Source organism: Artibeus jamaicensis, unplaced genomic scaffold (genome assembly GCF_021234435.1).
Source record: "Artibeus jamaicensis isolate MK-2021 breed Jamaican fruit bat unplaced genomic scaffold, CSHL_Jam_final contig_402, whole genome shotgun sequence".
NCBI lineage: Eukaryota > Metazoa > Chordata > Mammalia > Chiroptera > Phyllostomidae > Artibeus > Artibeus jamaicensis.
The window spans coordinates 15,545,901-15,567,812 of record NW_026521818.1 but is presented as its reverse complement, the minus strand read 5'-3'; the positions used below and the strand labels follow the sequence as shown (position 1 = coordinate 15,567,812).

Here is a 21,912-nt window from a genome sequence, read left to right as displayed (position 1 = left end):
AGAAATATAGAAGTCTTTCTTGATGCCTCCCTTTTTCTGCCTCTGTAGCCATCCTTTCTAGTTACTTTTTTCCCTCCTGATGCATCTACTACTCTGCATTTTCCCTGCCACCATTGTTTTTACCTTGGTTACCATATTAGTCTTCCAGTTGGTTTCCCTGCTTCTTGCTCCTTGCCTTCCATACGTGATAGAGTAAGTGAACTTATGGGAACCCACCTGACTCTGTGTAAACAGCAGCCCCTCACCCTGCCCCCACTGAGATGGGCGGGAATGCTCGCACACGCAGGGAGAACAAGCTCTGGGTCCTGCTTTCTGTATTAGGGCTTTTTGTTATTGAAAATGTTTCTTGTGTCTTTTGATTATCATTTAACCTCTTTGTACATTATTGACTTTTAGACATGTCTATGTTTAATTTTTCTTTATGTCTTTGTTTTATCACAGTTTTTAAAAGAAAGAGTAAAATTTAATCTTTTTATTTTAAACTTCTCCATACTTGATTTGAATCATAAGTTAGGATTCTGTGAGGAAAATTTTATCTAACATTAGAGAAGTTACTAACATTTTTGCTACTGATAGCAATGATATTTGCAAATAAGCCTGTCAGCCTGGCCCAAATTTGGAATCGTTTAAAAGAAACTGAAATTTTAAAATGCTTTAAAATAGGGCTTGTTTATCCCCAGTTCTTGGGTACTCATCACCAGTCTGCCCCCAGATCCTGAAAAAGGACCCGGGGTCACGCTTGTGTCCCTGATGTTCCCCTCACCCAGCTTCTCTGCTGCGGCTTCCAAGTGTCCGGAAGACGCTTCTGCAGTTGCTCTGGTTACAGAGAAGGCAAATCCTCTTGGGGGAGGATATCCAAGAGGAGATCATGCCTCTGGATGCACTTGGCATTTCTTTCCTCCTTGTCTCGAGCTTTAGGACACTTTGTCATCATATTTGTGGTTGAAGTTAAGGAGAAGTGTTTTAAAATTACATTAGTTTAGGAAAACCAATTGTTCTGTTTGCCAGCAGAAATATATGAAGTTGGCCGCTAAAACATTTGAAGTTAAAAATAATTTGAATTTCTGTAAATAGATGTAAACATAGAAGAATTCAGATTTGTTGTGACTTACGTGACAAAAGCTTAGTTTGCAAGTAGATAAAAATATTTTTTCAGGCTTGTACTTAAAATTAGAAAATATTTGTCACAAGATGTATAAGAACAAACAAATTTTGTCTTCAGAAGTACAAGATAAAGGTGCCACAACAAATTATGAAGTTTAACCTTAAAAAATAAACTTGGCTGGGAGTTTTTTAAATCTATGGCCTAGTTTATCCTATTTTGCTTATCAGACAGAACTTACCAAACCAAAACAACTGCTTTGGTTTTGATCAGTATAAGCACTGGACTGTGCCTTTGCAGAATATTGGTCAGAGTAAGGATGCTGTTTCCAGGTGTTGAAATGGTCCCCTGCCCACCAGTGGTTCCTGCACTGACAGCGTCCGTGGTTCTGGGCCATGAGACTGTAAATGCTGGTTTGGGGACGGGAATTTCTGATGCTACTGTGGGGGGAATATCCAGGTAATTTAGGATACTTCATTCTGTGAAAAAGACCATACAGTTTAATATCAGTCAAACACATAGTTCAGAACTCAGAGCTCAACCATTAGACCTTTACTTTAGTATTTTCTTACTGTTTTTATTAACATTAAGCTTTTCTTTTCCTTATTTGATATAAATAGAACAAAGCAGAGATGTTGCCAGGCAGAATAGATATAACAGAAAAAGTGAAAAATTAGGGGTAGGGAAATGGAGAATTGGTAGTCTAGTTTAAGGAATGAAGGGAGATTGGGGACATGAGCATAAAGCTAGAAAGAAATAAATTGTGTTTTCTTTAATATATTATCTGTTGAAACATAGGAATAGCCACAAGAAAGATAATCTAAACTTCCACTTCAGGAGGATATTTAGTAAGCTTCCTAAGCAGGATTAATTTCTTTTGAGGAAAATGGGGGAAAATTGTTTTAAGAGGAGAAAGCACTGAGAAATTACAGGAAATATATTTAGAACCTTATAGAACATTTCCCACTAGTATTTATTTCCCGTTAACTATGAAGGTGTTTTGTTGTTATTCTCCAGGCACCAAAATGGTACCAGTTGCTGAGTAATAAATACACCAAGTTCAAGTCGGAGATACAGATAAGTATTGCTTTGGAAACAGATTCAAAGGCACCAGTGGACAGTTTTAAAGCAAAAGGAGCTCCTCCTCGAGATGGAAAAGGTTTGTGCATCATCTCCAAGGACATTCTTAGAGAAGTTGCATCTGTAGATCAGAACCTTAGGATGGGTGGCTGGTGTTACAGGAAGGTATATGTATGTGCAGGAGTGTAAACTGATTTTGCTCCAGTGTGTCAGACAGATGTGGTGACATTGTTATATGCGCAGCACTTGTTGCTCTTAGCTCTTGTTTACAAAGCTTAGAAAATTAGGAAAGATTTTCCTTTCTTTGTTTATACATAATAGAACAAGGTAGAATTTTGTAGTGTTTTTAAAAATTGCTACTTGGGAAATTTTCTTTCTAGGATGAGTACAGGAGTGCCAGTAAATGGTTATGCTCTTCTCTGTTAACTGTAGTTTAACAAAATCTTCATTTTTGTTTCTTTCCTTTTTAATTAATAAATTTTATCCTTCAGAGCAGTTTCAGGTTCCCAGAAAAACTGGAAAGTATAGGGTGTTCCCACAAAACCCTGTCCTCACACAAATACACCTCTTGCATTGTCAGCATTCCTTACCAGAGTGGTCCATTTGTCATCATTGAGGGTCTTCCATGGACACATCGTTATCACCTACAGTTCATAGTTCCTGGTAGGGTTCATTCTTTGTGTTGAATGAATGCACAGCATTCCACAGGTTTTGACAAACATGCGACGGCATATCCACGACTGTCGAATCCTACAGTAATAGTTTCATTGCCCTAGAAATCCTGTGTGCTCTGTTGTTCATCCCTCCCTCCCTCTAACCCTTGACAGCTGCTGATGTTTTATTGTCTCCATAGATTTTCTTTTTCCAGAATGTCACATTATTAATTATACTATATGTGGCCTTTTCAGATTGTCTTCTTTTACATAGTAATACCCACTTAAGGTTCTTCCATATCTTTCCATGCCTTGATAGCTCACTTCTTTCTAGCATTGAATAATATTACATTGTCTGGATGTATCACAGTTTATTTATCCACTCACTGAAGAATATCTTGGTTGCTTTCAAGTTTTAATAATTAGGAATAGCCCTGGCTGGTGTAGCTCAGTGGATTGAGCGCGGGCCTGCGAACCAGACAATCGCGGTTCGATTCCCAGTCAGGGCACATGCCTGGGTTGCAGACCAGTTCCCTGCAGGCCAGTTCCCAGCAGGGGACGCACAAAAGGCAACCATACATTGATGTTTCTCTCCCTCTCTCCTTCCCTTCCCCTCTGAAGATAAATAAATAAAATATTTTAATAAAAAAAATAATAATAATTAGGAATAAAGCTGTTACAAATATCCCTGTGCAGGTTTTTGTATGGACATAAGTTTTCATTTCATTTGGGTAAATACTAAGGAGTGTGATTACTGGATGGTTAGAGTATGTTTAGTTTTATGAGAAATTGCCAAACTATTTTCCCCAAGTGGAAAAACCATTTTGTATTCACCAGCAATGAATGAGAGAGTTTCTATTGCTATATATCCATGTCAGCATTTGGTATTGTCAGTGTTTTGGATATTGGCCTTTGTGATAGATGAGTAGTATCTTGTGCTAATAGCAATTCTGTAATGATATATGGTATTAACATCTTTCCATATGATTACTTGCTCTCTGTATATCATTTCTGGTGGAGTATCTGTTCAGGTCTTTTGCCCATTTTTTAATTGCTTGTTTTGTTGTAGAATTTTAATTTCTTTTAATAATTAATTTTATTTAGTTTTTTTTTCAGGTACAGTTTTTTTTGTCAATTTCTCCCATCCCAGCCCCCCCCACCCCGTCTCCCCACCTCCCTCCCATTTCCACCCCCCCCTTAGTTCTCGTCCCTGTGTCCTTCCTATTTGTTCCTCCAAATCCCTCCCCCTTTTTCCCCTTAACTTCCCTTCCTTCTCCCCTCTGGTCACTGTCCCTTTGTTCTCTATTTCAGTGTCTTTGTTTTTTTTTTCCTGCTTGCTTGTTTGTTTTGTTGTTTAGCTTCCTGTTAAAGGTGAGATCATATGGTACTTGTCTTTCAGCACCTGGCCTACTTCACTCAGCATAATGCTTTCCAGTTCCATCCATGTTGTTGCAAAAGGTAGTAGCTCCTTCTTTCTCTCTGCAGCATAGAATTCCATTGTGTATATGTACCACAATTTTTTGATCCATTCATTTACTGATGGGCACCTAGGTTGCTTCCAACTCTTGGCTATTGTAAATTGTGCTGCTGTGAACATTGTGGTGCATAGGTTCTTTGATATTGATGTTTTAGGATTCTTAGGATATAATCCCAGCAGTGGAATTGCTGGGTCAAAAGGCAGGTCGATTTTTATTTTTCTGAGAAAATTCCATACTGTTTTCCATAATGGTTGTTACCAGTCTGCAATCCCACCAACAGTGGACTAAGGACCCCTTTTCCCCACAACCTCTCCAACATTTGTTTGTTGCTTTGTTTATGATAGCCATCCTGACTGGTGTAAAGTGGTATCTCATTGTGGTTTTAATTTGCATCTCTCTGATAGCTAACGATATTGAGCATCTCTTCATGTGTCTCTGAATGTTCTGTGTGTCCTCCTTGGAGAAGTGTCTGTTCAAGTCCTTTTCCCATTTTTTAATTGGGTTGGGTGTCTTCTTAGAGTGGAGTCATGTAAGTTCTTTGTATATTTTGGAGATTAAACCTTTGTCTGAGGTATCATTGGCAAATATGTTTTCCCATAGAATTTTAATTTTAAGAGGTTTTTAAAATATATTTTGGATAACAGTCCTTGTCGTATGTCTCTTTTGCAAATATTTTTTCTCAGTATGACTTGTCTTCTTCTCTTAACATTGCCTTCAGTAGAGAAGTTTTTAAAATTTTAATGAAGCCTAGCTCATCAATTCTTTTATGGCTCATGCCTTTGACATTGTACCTAAAAAGGCATCCCCATGTCCAAAGTCCTCTGCGTCTGTGTTTTCCCTATGTTTTATTCAGAGTCTTGAAGGTTTTTGTTTTACACTTAGGTCTGTGATCCATTTTGAGTTAATTTTTGTGAAGGCAGTGAGGTTTGAGTGTAGATCCTTATTTTTTTACATGTGGATATCCATTTGTCGAAAAACTCTATCTTTGCCTTTTCTCCTTTGCCAAAGATCATTTGACTACCACAGTTTTGATTACTGTAGCTTTATAGTACACCTTGAATTTGAGTATCAGTCCAACTTTTGTTGTCTCTTTCAGTATTAAATTTGCTATTCTCGGTCTTTTGCTTCTCATATAAACTTAAGATCCGTTTATCAATGTCCACAAATAACTTGCTGGGATTTTTATTGAGCTGGCATTGACCCTATAGATCAACTGGGAAGAACTGACATCTGGACAATATTGAGTTGTCATTTATGAGCCTGGAATATCTCTCCATTTAGTTCTTCGTTGATTTTGTTCATCAGAGTTTTGCAGTTTTCCTTATATAAATCTTCTACATATTTTGTTAGATTTATTCTTATATATTTGTTTTGGGTGCTGATGTAAGTAGTTTTTTTTTCTTAATTTCAAATTCTACTTGTTCATTACTAATATATAGGAAAGCATTTTGCTTTTATATGTTAATCTTGTATCCTGCAGCCTTATTACAATCACTTACTTTTGACGCCAGGAGTTTTTTGTTGAGTTTTTCCATAGATGGGTATATTGTACATAGTCATGTCATCTGCAGACAAAGACAGTTTTATGTCTTCCTTTCCAGTTCGCTTGTCTTTTAGTTCCTTTACATGTGTTAGTAGTGCATTAGGGTGGATTTCCGGTGTGATATTGAAAAGCAGTGGTTAAAGGGATTGAGCAAAAAGGAAAAAGGAGACATGGACAAGTGTGGTAATTGATGGGGGGAAGAGGACATAAGGGGACTAAATGGTAATGGAAAAAATATACAATAAAGATTGGGGAAAAATACAATAAAGATTTTTTTTTAAAGAAAGAAAAGTAGTAGTGAAAGGGAACTTCATTTTTCCTGATCTTAGTGGGAAAACTTCTCACCATTAAGTGTGCTGTTAGCTGTAGACTTTTTGTAGATGTTCTTTGTCAAGTTGAGGAAGTCACTATTTCTAGTTTCTCAGAGTGTTTTATCATGAATGAATGCTGAATTTTGTCTCATACTTTTTCGGCATCTGTTGGTATGAACATCTGGTTTTTCTTTAGCCTGTTCATACAGTGGATTACATTAATAGATTTTTGGAATCCCATGTGGTAGTGGTGGTGGTGTATATTTCTTTTTTATACATTGTTGTATTCAGTTGGCTAATATTTTGTTGAGGATTTTTGCATTTATGTGTATGAGAGTATTATTCTGTTTTGTTTTGTTATTTTGGTAATGCCTTTATCAGGTGTTGACATTATAGTAATACTGGCCTCATAGAACAAGTTAGGAAGTATTCCCTCTGCTTACATTTTCTGAAACAGATTGTAGACAGTTGGTGTACAGTGGACCCTTAAACAAAGTGGTGAGTGGGGGATGGAAGTGCTGACCCCCTAGCTGTTGAAAATCTGTGTTGAACTTAAAGTTGGTCCTCAGCATACTCAGCATCCCACTCATTGGATCCAAAATATGGTTAATCCTTGAACAACAGTGATTTAAATCTGTACATAGGTGATCCTACATAGTTCAAATCTGTGCTGTTCAAGGGTCCACTGTAATTTCTTTCTCGAATCTTTGGTATGATTCACCAGTGAACCCATCTGGGTCTGGTGCTCTCTGGTTTGTAAAATTATGGAATCAATTTAATTAAATGACACTGCCTATTCAGACTGTCTGTGCCTTCTGGCAGATTGTATCCTCCAGAGGAATTGGTGGATTTCATCTGGGTTATCAAGTTTGTGGGCACAGAGTTACTCACAGCACTTTTTGGTTATCCTTTTAATGCCCACGGGATCCAGAGTGTTGTTCCCTCTTTCGTTTCTGGTACTAGGAATTTGTGTCTTCTCTTTTTTGCTCTAGAGCTGGCTAGAGGCTTACTGATTTTATTGATCTTTTCAGTGAACCAGCTTTCGGTTTGATTTTTCTCTGTTGATTTCCTGTTTTCAGGTTCATTGATCTCTGCTCTAGCTTTTATTATTTCTCTCTTTTGCTTACTTTGAATTTAATTTGTTCCTCTCTGTTTTCCTAAATGAAAGCTTGGATGATGATGATTGTTTTTTAGCCTTTTAGTATACTTTGTAATAGTTTTGTTGAAAGGTGGAAATGATACACTGCGTAAAAGGAAAACAGGCCCTTAGTGATGTAGTGGTAATGTTTGTGGGGAGGGGAGACATTCTGTAGTCCCGTAGTTAAGTCCCAGTCTTTGGGGGATCCTGTGCCCCTGTACTGTTTGTGTGTGACTGGTATTAGATTTAGGTCGTACACCTCTGGCAGGACTATCGCAGAAGTGCTGCTATGTTTCTCTCATTGCCATCTTGTCAGGTGACACAGAATTTTGATTTGTTCCATTATTGATGATGACCACTTTGATTATTTGATTAAGGTGTTGTGTGTCTGTGTCCTCAATTGTAAACTTACTGTTTTTCCTTTGTAATTAGTAAATGTTTTATGGGTCAGAATTATAAAATTATAGGATATTCCTTCTTCATTAAACCTTCTGTTTGTTTATATTGTATAAGTGTAGACTTACAGTTTTCTCATTTTCTTTAGCGGGTTACAGTTTTAACCTCTCATACTTGGCCCAAATTTGCACAGTGGGAGCTTCTGCAAGCTTCTTCTGTTTCCTTTTGACTGTCTCCACAGTTTTTTGAGTTTCTGCTTGTTTTCTGGCACAAGAAGATGGTCCAGGCTCATCTTACACGTTTCCTGTCTCAGCCCTGGATTCAACAATTTTTTTCAAGGAGCCCTGTTTCCTTTGACTAAAGAATGCTATTTAGAAGTCAAGGTCCAGGCTCTGGGAATGCCAGTTGCCATTGGGATGTTGCTGCACTCAAGCCCTTTCAGTAGAAAAAGTTAGAGAATTTGTGCATGTACACACAGAGGAAGTATTACAACTGTACATGCAAACAATTGTACACCTACTTTTGCCCCACCCTACATACACACACATATATATCTTTGTATCGCTCTTATTTTTCTTTATTATCTCTACATTTTTTGAACACCATACATTCACATAGACACCTTCCATCCATCCAGTCCTGCACTACGAGATTTATCCTAGTTCTTCTCCCCTTCCGTATTTGTAGCTCTCTTTCCCGACAGTGAGAGACCTGTCACAATTATTTTGATTTCTAAGCTCCCTTGACCTTAGAATTTAATGGCTACCTTTATTCAAGTGCTTCATTGTCAGATACTCTGCTAAGTACTTTTTGATGTTTAATTTTATCTTCTCAACAACACAAAAAACTTTGTAGAAAAAATGAGACCGAAGGATATTGTAGTTTTCCTATATAGTTAGTGAATGGCAGAACTAGGATTGAAACCGTGGTCTGTGTGACTCTCGTATCTGTGTTCTGACCCCTTATGCAGTTTTTAGTCAGGGCTTTAGTGAGCTCATAGCTTCAGGATTAACTCCTGAAGGAGTCGGGAATGACTGCTTGTTTACAGAACATGCATGCATAAAATTTTGAGAAGCCCTGAGTTAATACTCTTCAAAAGGTTATACACTAGTCTGTACCTACCAGCATGGAGAGTGTTCACTTGACTGCATTCTCCCTAGTTCTGAATATTGTCTATTATTTCAGGTGTGTGTGGTTTTGTTTTTTTTCTTGACCAATTTGAAAACCCTGTCCCTCTCCATTCTCTTCATATTGAAGTCTATTTGATTATATTCTCTTCTCAAAATTGTTTCATGGTATTCTCTTATTCTTAGAAAACCGTCTAGTTGTTCTTGCATGGCATCGAAGAAGACTCTGCTGTGGCCTCTGCTTATTCCTCCAGGCTTGGCTCTTCTAGGTCATCCTCCCTCTCTGATTCAGCACGTCGGTCTGTATGTGCTTTCTCTTGCTGCTGAGTCTTTGTACACATTGTTCCTTCTGCCCAGAACACTTTTTACTCCCTCATTCTCTATTCAGTCACCTTTCTATTTTTAGCCAAATTTTGCTTATTTTTCAGTTCCCAGTTTATATTCTCTTCCTTTAGAAAACCTGTGATGCCTTTTCTCTGTGGTTAATTGAATTGAAATTTTAAGAATGTTAGCTTATTTCAAAATATGACTTCATGTATAGATAGAAAATGGTGGTTATATATAAAAATCACTGGAAACCTTACTGAGATATTAAATGTGTCCATGAAAACTGCAAACAAGAAAGTTTAACCAGCTTTCAAAATCTTTCAGTGGCAAACTACAATGTAGTTTATTTATTTTTCCCCATAAAGTTCCCGCCAGCCTATCTGGACTTGACCCCAAGGACGTTGTGGCGGTGCTGAATGAGGAAGGAGGCTACCATCAGATCGGACCAGCGGAGCGCTGCACTGACTTCTTCACTATGTCAGTGACCATCGCCTTTGCCACCCAGCTGGAGCAGGTGAGGCTTTCCCTCAGGTTAGTGATTTACAAAGAACTCGAAAATTGAACTTTATTTTTTTAAATCTGCTTTCAGGTTTTAAAAAGATTTGCGAATTGACTTTTTTTTTCCCTACAAATGAAGTAGAGAACTATTTTCTTTCATCAGAAAGCATTCTTGCTTTATGAAAAGAACAAATTGTGGTGGTCTTGGTAGTAAGAATAAATTCAGTCTCAGGATTTAAAAGAAAGACTATCAATAAACATTGTTTCCCATTGTACTGTGTGGCAGTGAGTGTAAGGACTGGATTGAAAGGATTTTTTTCAAAGCATTGAATAAGGTCGTTTTGCAGAAATGTGCAGTGTTGGGAGCACTTGGTCTCAGTCGTAGCTTAATAGCTGTTGGGTGTGGTATTTATGAGCTAACCAATGAGCCTGTTACTGTTTTTTGCATGGGGACACAGAGGGTCACAGCGAGTTTCTGTCACAGCTGAAGAACACGGAACGTGAGGAACATACCACTTTTATTGTAAGCAGTCCCGGTCTTTGTCCCAAAGACATGTTACCTTAGCGCAGAGTCACCAGCTGCATAAACAACCCTAGGAAATGGCCTGGATGAGAGTGGTCAGGGCCACAGTCAGCAAAACTGTATAGGAATGAGTGGGGCCCATGGCAGATCGCCTCTTCCCCAGAAGGGCTGGCTCATCAGCACAAAATTGGCTGTTATTCCACCCATTGCCCTTCTGAGGATCAAGTCCAGTTTGTTTTTTTTTAATTATGTTGTTCTGTAGAAACATAATTAAAGTAAATTAGTATTTTTAAAAATAGAGAATATGACTTATGATTAAAAATTTTTAGTCATAATGAGATTATTTACTTAGAGGTACAAAATTCCTACATAGTCTAGATTCACAAGTGAATTGAGTTAATGACCACATATTTATCTGACTTGTAAAATTTATCATGTAAAGACGAGGGAGGGCAAGAATAGTATGGGAAATATAGAATCTAAAGAACTTATGACACATGGACATGAACTAAAGGGGGGAATGTAGGTGGGGGGTGTGCAGGGTGGAGAGGAATGAAGGGGGGAGTGGGACAATTATAATGGCATAATCAATAAAAAAATATATATATTTTTTAATTTAATTTATTTATCTTTAGAGTGGAAGGGAAGGAGAGAGGGAGAGAAACATCAATGTATGGTTGCCTTTCATGCGTCCCCTGCTGGAAATTAGCCTGCGGGGAACTGGCCTGCAACCCAGGAATGTGCCCTGACTGGGAATCGAACCTCAATTGTCTGGTTCACAGGCCCGCGCTCAATCCACTGAGCTACACCAGCCAGGGCCAATAAAATATATTTTTTTTAAAAAAGATTCTTCTTGGGAAATATGTTTAACTTTGTCACACAATTTATGCCCCCTACAAAAAGCACTTTTATAAGTACTGTTCTTTGAACTTTACTCTTTCTCCTAATTTTTTGTTGTCCTTTTCTATTGATATTTTATGTGCTTTTGTCTTTCCCCAAAAATAATTTTTCCCCAAAAATAATTTTCTTATTTTTCTTCTCTGCTTATAGACTGTCCCAGCATAATATGGCACTCCGATTGTGGGGGAAGCCCTGTCCGCTATGGTTTCATTAGTCGTATCAGAACACCAGAACCCCAGACAAGTCCAGTGCATTTTTAACTGTGTTGTGAGATATCTGCAAAGCATTTTAAATCGCCGTTTTAGTTTTAATGTTTTTCAACTCCCTAAGGAGGCATAATTGTTAAATATTAACAGTCATTTACTGTGTGTTATGTTCTGTGAGGTAGGCATTGTGCCAACTACTTTGTATTTGCTGCATTTAATTCTAACATGCCTTTAGGGAATTATTATTTTTCATTTTTAAGATGAGGAAACCAAGCGTTAGGAATGTTTTACACCAAATAAATAGCCTATGTATTTCTGGCCACGTGGTAACTTTTCATATTTTTAAAATTTCTTTATGCTCTCTTGCCTCGTACGGGGTTTCTAGTAAGTGGATTTGAGTTGGAACCTCATTCGCACTCCTCACTGGTTTCTTTAGCTGAGGCAACCCACTTCACCTGTCCGAGGCTTGCATTTCCTGTTACATAGTGGTGATGCAACCAGTTTGCAAATGTGTGTGAGGAATGAGATAATGTAGTAACTTAAAGTGCCTAGCATATAGTTTGTATCTGTGAAGCTGTATTTGTGTGTAAAGCCTTGTCGGGGGTAATTGACCTGTTGAATTCACAAGGTAACTAATAGTTTTTCTTTGTTTTGTTTTTAAAGATTTTATTTATTTATCTTTAGAAGGAAAGGGAAGGAGAGAGGGAGAGAAATATCAATGTATGGTTGCCTCTCATGCGTCCCCTGCTGGGAACTGGCCTGCAACCCAGGCATGTGCCCTGACTGGGAATCAAACCTCGATCCTTTGGTTTAACTAATAGTTTTTGATAATGCAAGGTGACTTATTGGGACACATCAGTCTAGTTTTATTTGTGTTTGGTTGTGTTTTTTTTTTTGAAAGCAGATTTGTCTGGCAAGCTGTTTGCTGTTTCTATTAAAAATTAAGGCAAGCCATTAACTAGTGTGGTTTAGTGGGTTGGGCATTTTCCTGAAAACTGAAAGGTCAGGTTACCAGTTCGATTCCTGGTCAGGGCACATGCCTGGGTTGCACCCCCAAGTTGGGGGGTGTGTGAAGGGCAGCCAATCCATGTTTCTTTCTCTCTCTTTCTCCTTCCCATCCCCTCTCTCTGAAAATAAATAAATAAAATCTTTTTAAAAAAATTAACCCAAATAGGTTCCTCAGAACATTAAACAAAATTATGATATGATCCAGCAATTTTACTCCTAGATATATAGCAAAAGAATTAAAAACAGGTATTTCAAATAAAAACTTGTACATAAACATTCATAGCAATACCATTCACAATATCCAAAAATAAAAACAACCCAGGTGTCCATCAGTGAATGAATGGATAAACAAACTGTACATATATACAGTGGAATACTATTCAGCTATAAAAGGAATCAAGTACTGATACTTGCTACAGCTTGGACGATTGTTGAAAATGTGCTCAGTGAAATAAAGTAGCCAGACTTAAAGGGCCATATATTGTATAATTATACAATTTATATAAAATATCCACCATGGGCAAACTCATAGAGGAGAAAAATCAGATTTGTAGTTTGCAACAACTGGAGAAAGAGGGGAATGGGGAATGGCTACTTAACAGCTATGGTGTTTCTGCTTGGGGTGATGAAAAATTCCAACTAGACAGTGGCGACAGTTGTACAACATTTTGAATAATTTAATGTAAGTGAACTGTATACTTTTTAACAGTTAAATTGCTACTGTTCTGTTATGTGTATTTTACAATAGTTTTTAAAACACAATTAACTCTGATAATTTATTCATCCCTGGGTACTGCTTAGTATTTACTTTTTTTTTCTTCTCTGTCTAAAAAGAAATGAATAAATTTTTTTTTAAAGAAAAAGACCACAGCTTTTTTTATCCACTCATCTACTGATGGGCACTTGGGCTGTTTTCAGATCTTAGCTATTGTAAATAATGCTGCTATGAACATAAGGGTGTGCATATTCTTTCAAGCTGGTGTTTTACAATTTTTAGGATATAACCTCATAAGTGGAATTGCTGGGTCAAAGGCAGTTCCATTTTTATTTTATTTGTTTAGTTTTTAGAGACCTGGGAAGGGAGGGAGAAAGAGAAGGAGAGAAACATGGATGTGGGAAATACTGCCTTTTTTTGTTTGTTAGTTTTGATTTTTCTTATGTTTTATTGATTATGCTATTACAGTTGTCCCATTCCCCCCCTTTATTCCCCTCCACCCTGTGCGCCTCCTCCCACCCACATTCCCCCACTTTAGTTCATGTCTATGAGTCATATATATATAAGTTCTTTGGCTTCTGCATTTCCTATACTATTCTTAACCTCTCCCTATCTATCTTCTACCTACTATTTATGCTACTTATTCTCTGTACCTTTTCCCCCCTCTCTCCCCATTCCTCTCCCCCACAGATAACCCTCCATGTGATCCTATTTCCATGTGAACCATTTCTGTGATTTTGTACCTGTTCTAGTTGTTTCCTTAGTTTTTGGTTTTTTTTAGGTTCAGTTGTTGATAGTTACGAGTTTGTTGTCATTTTACTGTTCATAGTTTTTATCTTCTTTTTCTTAGATAAGTCCCTTTAACATTTCATATAATAAGGGCTGGGTGATGATTAACTCCTTTAACTTGACCTTATCTGGGAAGCACTTTATTTGCCCTTTGGTTCTAAATGATAATTTTCTGGATAGAGTAATCTTGAATATAGGTCCTTGCCTTTCATGACTTGGAATACTTCTTTCCAGCTCCTTTTTGCCTGCAAGGTTTCTTTTGTGAAGTCGGCTGACAGTCTTAAGGGTACTCCTTTGTAGGTAACTGTCTCCTTTTCTCTTGCTGCTTTTAAGATTCTCTCCTTATCTTTCTTCTTGGGTAAAGAAATTATGATGTGCCTTGGCGTGTACTTCCTTGGCTCTAACTTCTTTGGGAATCTCTGAGTTTCCTGGACTTCCCGAAAGTCTGTTTCCCTTTGCCAGATTAGGGAAGTTCTCCTTCATTATGTTTTCAAATATGTTTTCAATTTCTTGCTCTTCCTCTTCTCCTTGTGGCACCCCTATGACTTGGATGTTGGAACATTTAAAGTTGTCCCCAAGCCTCTCCTCTTTTTTTTTTTTTTTTTTTTTTTAATTCTTGTTTCTTCATTCTGTCCTGGTTGAGTGTTTATTTCTTCCTTCTGGTCCAAATTGTTGATTTGAGTCCCTGTTTCCTACCCATTACTGTTGGTTCCCTATACATTTTGCTTTATTTCCCTTTGCATAATCTTCATGTCTTCCTCTATTTTGTGTCTGTACTCAACCATTTCTGTGAGCATTCTGATCACCAGTGTTTTGAACTGTGCATCTGATAGGTTGGCTGTCTCTTCATGACTTAGTTCTATTTTTTGAACTTTGATCTGTTTCATTTGAGACATTTTTTTGACTCAGCACACCTGTTACGTAGTAAGGGGTGGAGCCTTAGGTATTTGCCAGGGCGGGGCAACTTGCATTGCTATGTTGTGGCTCTGTATGTGGGTGAGTGGTCTGAGAGGGGAAAATGCCACTAGCTGGGCTCCCAGCTGGCTTTTAGTCACTTCTACTACCCACAAGCAAACTGCACCCTTCTGGTACTGATTCCTGGGTGGTTGGGTTTGTGTACATTCTAGGACCCTGTCGGTCTCTTCAGTGAACTCTCCTATGAGGCTAGGAGGTTCTCCTGCTGTCTCAACGTCCACAGGTTTTTTTTATTCAGAGGTTTTGAGGTTTTATTTCCTTGTGCTGGAACCCTAGGTTGCTTGGTATGCCACACTCCCTAGTAGTTCCTCCTGGTTTATCCGCACACCAATGTGGGACCGCCTGGTCCTCCAGGTGCTGCCTTGCCTTGAGTCTTCTCTGCCCCAGCTGCCCATCTCTGCCTCTCCTGCCAGTCTGGATGAATGTTTCTTTTTTAACTCCTTGGTTGTCAGACTTCCATACAGTTCTATTTTGTGGTAGTTCCGGTTATTTTTTTGTTTTTAAATTTGTTGTTGTCCACCTTTTGGCTGTGTGAGGAGGCACAGTGTATCTAACTATGCCTCCATCTTGGCCAGAAGTCCCAGTGCTTTATTTATTTATTTTTTTATGTAAGTGCTAGTCCCACAGATGTGTTTACTTTGTGAAAATGAATTGAGCTCTGACCTTACAGTTTATGTACTTTTCTGTGTCTAAAATTTTTAAATATTAATTTATTTTTATATTTTCTTAATTTGTATTTTTAAATTACAGTTGACATGCAGTATTAGATTAGTTTCAGGTATACAGGATAATGATTAGACATTTATATAACTGCAAAATAAGTCTAGTACCCATCTGACCCTTCCATAGTTAACATTGACTATACCTCTTATGCTATACTTTTCACCTCTGTGACTGTTTTTATACCTGCCAATTTATACTTCTGAATCCCTTCACCATTTTCACCCATCCCCCTGGACACCCCTCGCATCTGGCAACCATCATTTTGTTCTCTGTATTTATGAATTTGTTTTTGTTTGGCTTGTTTGGTTTTTATATTCCACATATAAATGAAATCATATGGTGTTTGTCATTCTTTGTCTGACTTATTTCTCTTAGTATATTACCCTCTAGGTCTATCTGTGTTGTTGCAAATGGCAAGATTTCATTCTTTTTGTTTTATGGCTGAGTGACATTTCATCATGTATGTACCACATCTTTGTCCATTCACCTGTTGACCACTCAGATTGTTTCCATATCTAAGCTATTGTAAATAAAAGCTAAATGAACATGGGATGCATGTATGTTTTTGAATTAGTGTCTTGCATTTCTTTGGATAAATACCTAGAAGTGGAATTGCTGGCTCATATGGTAGTTCTATTTTTAATTTTTTGAGGAACCTCTATACTATTTTCCATAGTGACTGCACCAACTTACAATCCCACTGCAGTACACCAGGGTTCTCTTTTCTTCACATCCTTGCTTCTCTCATTGTTTGTTGATTTACTGATGATGGCCATTCTGACAAATACAAGGTGACAACTCATTGTGATTTTAATTTGCATTTCTGTATAATTAGCAATGTTGAGCATCTTTTCACAGGTCTCTTGGCATCTGTATGTACTCTTAGAGAAGTGTCTATTTAGGCCCTCTACCCATTTTTTAATTGGATTGTTTGTTATTTTGCTGTTAAGTTGTATGAGTTTCTTGTACATTTTAAATATTAAACTCTTATTAGATATGTCATTGAAGAATGTGTTCTATTCAGTGGATTGTCATTTCATTTTGTTGAGGTTTCCTTTGCTATGTAAAAACTGTTTAGTTTGATGTTGTCCCATTTATTAATATTTTCTTTTGTTTCTCTTGCCCAAGGAACATATTAAAAAAATCACTAGGAGTGATATTTTTAGGAGTAATGGCAAAGAGTTTACTGCCTATGTTCTCTTCTAGGAGTTTTATGGTTTCAGGTATTGCATTTAAGTCTTTAATTCATTTTGAGTTTATTCCTACATATAATATAAGAAAGTGGTCTTAGTTTCATTTTTCTTGCATGTATATGTCAGTTTTTCCAACACCATTTATTGAACAGACTGTGTTTACAGCATTGTATATAGTCTTACCTCCTTCGTCATAGACTAATTGACCATACAGGCAGGGCCGAGTTTATTTCTGGGCATTCTGTTCTGTTCCATTGATCTATATGTCCTTTTTTTTTTTTTTTTTTATAGCAGTACCATCCTGTTTTGATTACAATATAGCCTTTGAGTACAGTTTGGTATCAGGTAGTACGGATACTTCCAAATTTGTTCTACTTTCTCAGTATTGCTTTGGCTGTTAGGGTCTTTTGTGGTACCATATTGGTTTTAGGATTATTTGTTCTAGTTCTGTGTAAAATGCTGTTGGCATTTTGATAGGGATTGTGTTGAGTCTATGCTTTGGGTAGTATGGACATTTTTAACAATATTAAGTATTCCTATCCATGAACATAGTATATCTTACTTGTATCATCAGTTTCTTCAGTGTCTTACCATTTTCTTGAGTACCTCCTTGGTTAGATTTATTCCCACGTATTTCATTCTTTTTGAAGCAGTTGTAAATGGGATAATATTTTTTATTTCTCTTTTTGATAGTTCTTTATTGGTGCATAAAAATGCAGTTGATTTCTGAAAATTAATTTTGCTGCTACTTTGCTCAATTCAATTACTCTAATAGTTTATGCTGGAATCTTACAGTTCTCTCTAAATATAGTATCATGTCATCTATAAATAATGACAGTTTTCCTTCTTTTCAATTTGGATGCCTTTCTCTCTCTCTCATTGCATTATTGTGGCCAGGACTTCCATACTATGATGAATAAAAAGGGTGGAAATGGACATCCTTCTGTTGTTTCTGATCCTAAAGAAAAAGCTTTCGGCTTTTCACCATTGAGTATGATATTAGGTATAGGTTTGTAACATAGGGCCTTTATTATGTTGAAATATGTTTCCTTATCTTGCATATTATTTAGTTGCAAGACAGCATGTCAGTAGATGCGATTGACCCTTATGCTGACTGGCTGTGACAGTTGCAACACTGCATTATTTAGCTTATGCATTGTTTCTCAGTTATCTTCTTGTAATTGTTTTTCTAGTGTCATGCTATTGTCCTCAATGAAGATGCTTGATAATGATTTTGATCTTCTTAAATTTACTGAGACTTGTTTTGTGGCCTGACATGTAGTCTATGCTGGAAAATGTTCCATGTGTACTTGAAAAGTCTGTATATTTTGTTTTTGGGTGAAATTACCTAAAAATATCATTTCAGTCATATGGTGGAAGGTGATCTAAGGCCACTGTTTCCCTGTTGATTTTCTGTCTAGTTGATTTATTCATTGATGTCAATGGGTCTTAAAGTCCCTTAATGTGACTGTATTACCGTTGATCTCTCCCCTTATGTTTGTCAATATTTGCTTTATATATTTAGGTGCTCCTGTGTTGAGTGCGTAGATATTTACCTGAGGTATAGCCTCTTGTTGGAGTGATCCATTTATCATTATGAAAAACCCTTCTTCATTTCTTCTTACAGCCCTTGTTTTGAAGTGATTTTGTCTAAGTATTGCTACCCCACCTTTTTTGTTTTTCTCCATTTGCATGAAATATTTTTTCCATCCCTTTCCTGTGAGTCTTTTTCTTTCAGTCTGAAGTTGGTAGGCAGCATGTATACATGTTTTATGATTTTATCCATTTGGCCACCCTGTGTCTTTTGATTGAACCCTTTACTCCTTTTACATTTAATGTTATTATTGATAGGTATGTAATTATGGCCATTTTATTCATTGTTTTCTGATTGTTTTCGTAGTTCTCTTTTCCTTTCTTAGTCTCTTGTATGTTAGTAACTTTCTATAGTGTTGTGTTTGGATTCCTTTTTCTTCATTTTTTTTATCTCTTACAGATTTTTGGTTTGTGGGTACCATGTGCTTCATATATACGGAGCTATGTTTATAGTAGTCTATTTTAACCTTTATACTAGCTTTATAGTTGGTTGATCCACTGTTTATATTGTTTGCTTTTATCAGTGAGAATATTTTTCCAATATTTTCTTATTCATGTTTCTTGTTTTTTCTTAAGTCCCTTTAATGTTTCTTATAATAATGGTTTAGTAGCAATGAACTCCTTTAGCTTTTTGTTGTTTTGGAAACTGTGTGTACTTTAATTCATAGGCTACTCTACCCCACAAATTTGGTTGTAGGGCCTTGTTTTTCATTACTTTGAATACTTTGTGCCAATATCTTTGGCCTCCAGAGTTTCTGTTGAGAACTCAGCTGACTATCCCTTGTATATAATAATTGCTTTTTTCTTGCTACTTTGAAAAAAAGTCTCTCTTTGTCTATAGCCATTGGTATTTTCATTATGTGTGTCTTCGAGTGGGCCTTTTTGGGTTCATCCCATTTGGAAGTCGCTGTGCTTTCTGGATTTGTATGTCTTTTTCCATCATCAGGTTAGGGAAGTTTTCAATCATTGTTTCTTCAAATAGGTTTTTAAATCTCTTGCTCTCTCTTTCTTGTACCCTTTTGATGCAGTTGTTGGCTTGCTTGATGTTATCCCCAAGGTCCCTTAAGCTATCCTAATGTTTTAAATTCTTTTTTCTTTTTGCTGTTCTGACTGGGTGTTTTCTACTACCTTATCTTCCAGATCACTGACTTGATCCTCTGTTTCAGCTAATCTACTGTTGATTCCCTCTAAGGTATTTTTGCATTTTACTTATTGTATTCTTCACATCTGACTGGTTCTGTTTTGTTTTCTGTATCCATTTTTATGTTTTGTATCTTTGTTGAAGTTCTCAGTGAAATCATTTAACATCTTTAGAAACAATGTTTTGAATTCTATTTTGTCAATATGCTTGTCTCTATTTTGCTTAGTTCTTTTTCCAGAGTTTTGTTCTACTTCATTTGTGGTGTGTTTCTTTGTCTCCTCATTTTAGCTGGCTTCTTGTGTTTGTTTCTGTGTATTAGGTAGATCTACATCTCCTAGCCATGGCAGGGTGGTCTTATATAGTAGGTGTCCTGTGGGGCCCAGTGACACAGTCTCCCTGGTCACCTAAGCCGGATGCTCCAGGGGTGTCCCTTGTGTGGGTGGTGGGTACCTTCCTGTTGCAGTTGAGCCTTGATTGTGGTAAGCATGTCAGTAGATGCAATTGATCCTTATGCTGACTGACTGTGACAGTAGCAGATGAGCCGTTGTGCAAAGGTTGAATCTATGTAGCAGGAGTTGCTTTAGTGGGACTCTGGTGCATATCAAGTCTGCCCTTTGGGTGTGGTGTTTGTGAAGGTGATTGGGTGGTGCTCTGGTTTCCTCTGAAGCCAGCTACTAGGTATGTTAGCTCTGAGGCATCTTATGAGGGGCTCTGGCGCAAGCCAAGGTCCACTTCTGCTGGTACCTGGCCTAAAGCCACTTGGTAGGAGCTACAATTTCATCTGCAGTTGGTTGCCACCTCTCTTGGACTTCAAGGTTCCTGGGAGAGGTTATGCTGCAAAGTGAGATTGGCTGCCCCTAGTGCTGGGCTTGGGGGCTCCTTAGCAAGAGGCACAGGGCTTGTGGAGGTCAGCAGCTGCTTGTTTGGGATTTGTGGACCTTTGAGAGCTTTTAGGAAAGTGCAGTGTGAGCCAAGGCAAGCCACTGGTGTGGAAAAGCTATGGAAAGTGGTTTGGATCAGGCCTGGGAGTAGGGTGGGGGGCATGGTCTCAGGGAATCACCAGGGAGGGGCAAACACTGTTAGCCAGGTTGATGCAAAGATTAGATTTGGTATCTGCTGGCTGGGGGGTGGGGGAAGGGAAGGCTCTGCAAAGGAACAGTGGTGTCCACCAACACTTAGGTCCTCGAGGGAGCTGCCTGTACCCCTGCCTTGTAGCCCTCGCCCTGAAGCCAGTCATTTCAGTTTCTCCTCATATGCCCCTTAGGATCTTTAAGTTACTGCCACTATGCTGGAGCTCCAAGCAAGTGAGTTTCCAAGTGAATCTGTTGTCAGGCTTTTTAAGATGCTGTGCCTAGGTTTTAAGCAACCCATTCATTGTCTTTCACAGACACAGTTCCCTCTTGTTTTCACAGCCAAGTGTTTTGGAGACTTCTCTTCCCAGTACTGGTGTCCTGGGCTTGGGAGCCCAGTGTTAAGTCTGGGACCCCTTGCTCCTCAGTGGGGACTTCTGCAGCAGAGATATTCCTCCTGATTCTAAATTGCTACACTCTGGGTATGGGACCTGCCTGTTCCACATGTCTGCCCCTCCCACCAGTCTCAACACAGCTTCTTTATATCCTTAGTCATAGGAATTCTGTTCAGTTAGTCTTTGTGTGGTTCTTAATGGTGGTTATTCTAGAATTTTATATGGTCATGGGAAGAGGTGAGCAAAGGTTTATCTATTCTGCTATCTTGACCACCTATTTGACTTTATACTTTACATTAAAAAAAATAACTATTGAATATTTACTATGTGCTCAGTACATGAATTAAATTCATTTTAATCTGTTTTAATCTAAGTGGTTATAGCAGTTTTATATAAACTATACAAACTCCCATATAACATTTTTACCTAACATTATATCTCAGATAACTTTCATGTCATTATATCATCATTTAGCAGACACTGTATGATTACTTAATACAAGGTCTGTCCAGAAAGTATTCAGCCATGTGCTTTGAACAACAGAGACATTTGCTGAAAAAGATTCAAAATACAAGAAACATTGCACACAGGACAATGACACCTCAGTGCCCTTCAAAGTAGGCACCCTGGGACCTCACACAGTTCTCCCAGTAGCTGTCAGCTGCCCGATGGGATTAGTCTGAAATCTCCTCCTTTTCAAAGGTGATTTTAGTTTTGGGAATTTCCAGAAGTCCCAGGGCTCTAAATCTGGGCTATAAGGGGGTCGAATCACCTGGATGATTTGATGTTTTCCAAAAAAATTCTGCACGAAACACAATGCATGAGTTGGTGCATTGTTGTGATGAAGCTGGCAGTCACCAGTTACCTGTAGCTGTGGCCTTCTGAATCATCTAAATAGCCTCTGTAGAGTAATGTTCAAGCTCAACACAAAATTTGATGCAGATTTGTTCTATTCTCTCAGTCATTTTGAGTGCAATGGCCACACATTCTCATGTAATGACATCTGCACCCCCACTGACTACTACAGT

At 37.9% G+C, this 21,912-nt stretch overlaps 1 protein-coding gene across 3 annotated transcripts in view; it reads left to right on the top strand.

Annotated features, from left to right (window-relative positions):
• The window catches only part of CEP120 (centrosomal protein 120), a 75,367-nt gene that overhangs the window by 6,733 nt on the left and 46,722 nt on the right, over positions 1 to 21,912 (top strand). For all 3 annotated transcript variants that reach the window (XM_053665299.1, XM_053665300.1, XM_053665298.1), the window contains 2 exons: positions 2,120 to 2,261; positions 9,521 to 9,669. In XM_053665299.1, the coding sequence (XP_053521274.1) occupies positions 2,120 to 2,261; positions 9,521 to 9,669 (291 nt within the window). The remainder of the gene's footprint in view (positions 1 to 2,119; positions 2,262 to 9,520; positions 9,670 to 21,912) is intronic.